Here is a 795-nt window from a genome sequence, read left to right on the forward strand (position 1 = left end):
AGATAATCAGTTGTCAGATAATCTTATTACAGCATCCCTGAGAACAACAGCATTGCATTTTTTCACAATCTATAAAGTTAATTATAAAAAGTCCCTTTGTTTTAAAGCCCATTGCACTGAAGAAGGTTTAAATTAGTCTTATATACACTAAAATATTTTTTTGTACAAGTGATGTTTTGGAATCTTTTTATACACTGTACTGTCAGATACACATGCTCAAACATTAATGAAAAAACAATATAGAATAACTTCTTGACTTTCTACTCACCAAATGAAACACCAAAGGCCACGGAATATGTTAGGAGGAGGGACTGATCCGAGATGAATGGCAAGAGCATTGTTGCAGCTCCACCAATCATGAGGGAGAAGTTATTGACATGTAAGGCATCAACCTGAAATAAAAGGTATTTTATATAAATCTATATAATCCAGAAACAATATATCTATCAGGTACTTTCAGGAAATCAGTGAAAACATAATTAAGACTACACTAGTAAATAAAAACGGTTTATATTCCATCTAGGTGTATTTTAACTTTAATTCTTCATTCAGTATACAAAATTGAAAAGTGAAACAGTGTAGCTTATTGAATAAAAAAAGCTTTAAAACATCTCCAACCTTGGGGTGATCTGAAATCCAGCCACAGATAATTCTGCCCAAGGTGTTTGTGATGCCAATGGTAGAGACAAGAGTGGCTTGGGAACCATCGTCAGCACCTTGTAATTCAGCAAAACCTGAGGAGTTTGACAGTATTATCATCATGGGAAAATTACTGTTTGTGGCCACTACTTTGGA

General features: G+C 34.0%; 1 protein-coding gene across 1 annotated transcript in view; it reads right to left on the bottom strand.

The window, feature by feature from the left end:
- The window catches only part of LOC119591881 (monocarboxylate transporter 3-like), a gene marked incomplete in the record, with an annotated part of 53,237 nt that overhangs the window by 1,020 nt on the left and 51,422 nt on the right, over nucleotides 1–795 (bottom strand). Inside the window, 2 exon segments of the mRNA XM_037940622.1 lie at nucleotides 269–392; nucleotides 619–734. Coding sequence (XP_037796550.1) covers nucleotides 269–392; nucleotides 619–734 — 240 coding nt within the window.

This window comes from Penaeus monodon, chromosome 29 (assembly GCF_015228065.2).
Source record: "Penaeus monodon isolate SGIC_2016 chromosome 29, NSTDA_Pmon_1, whole genome shotgun sequence".
Lineage (NCBI taxonomy): Eukaryota > Metazoa > Arthropoda > Malacostraca > Decapoda > Penaeidae > Penaeus > Penaeus monodon.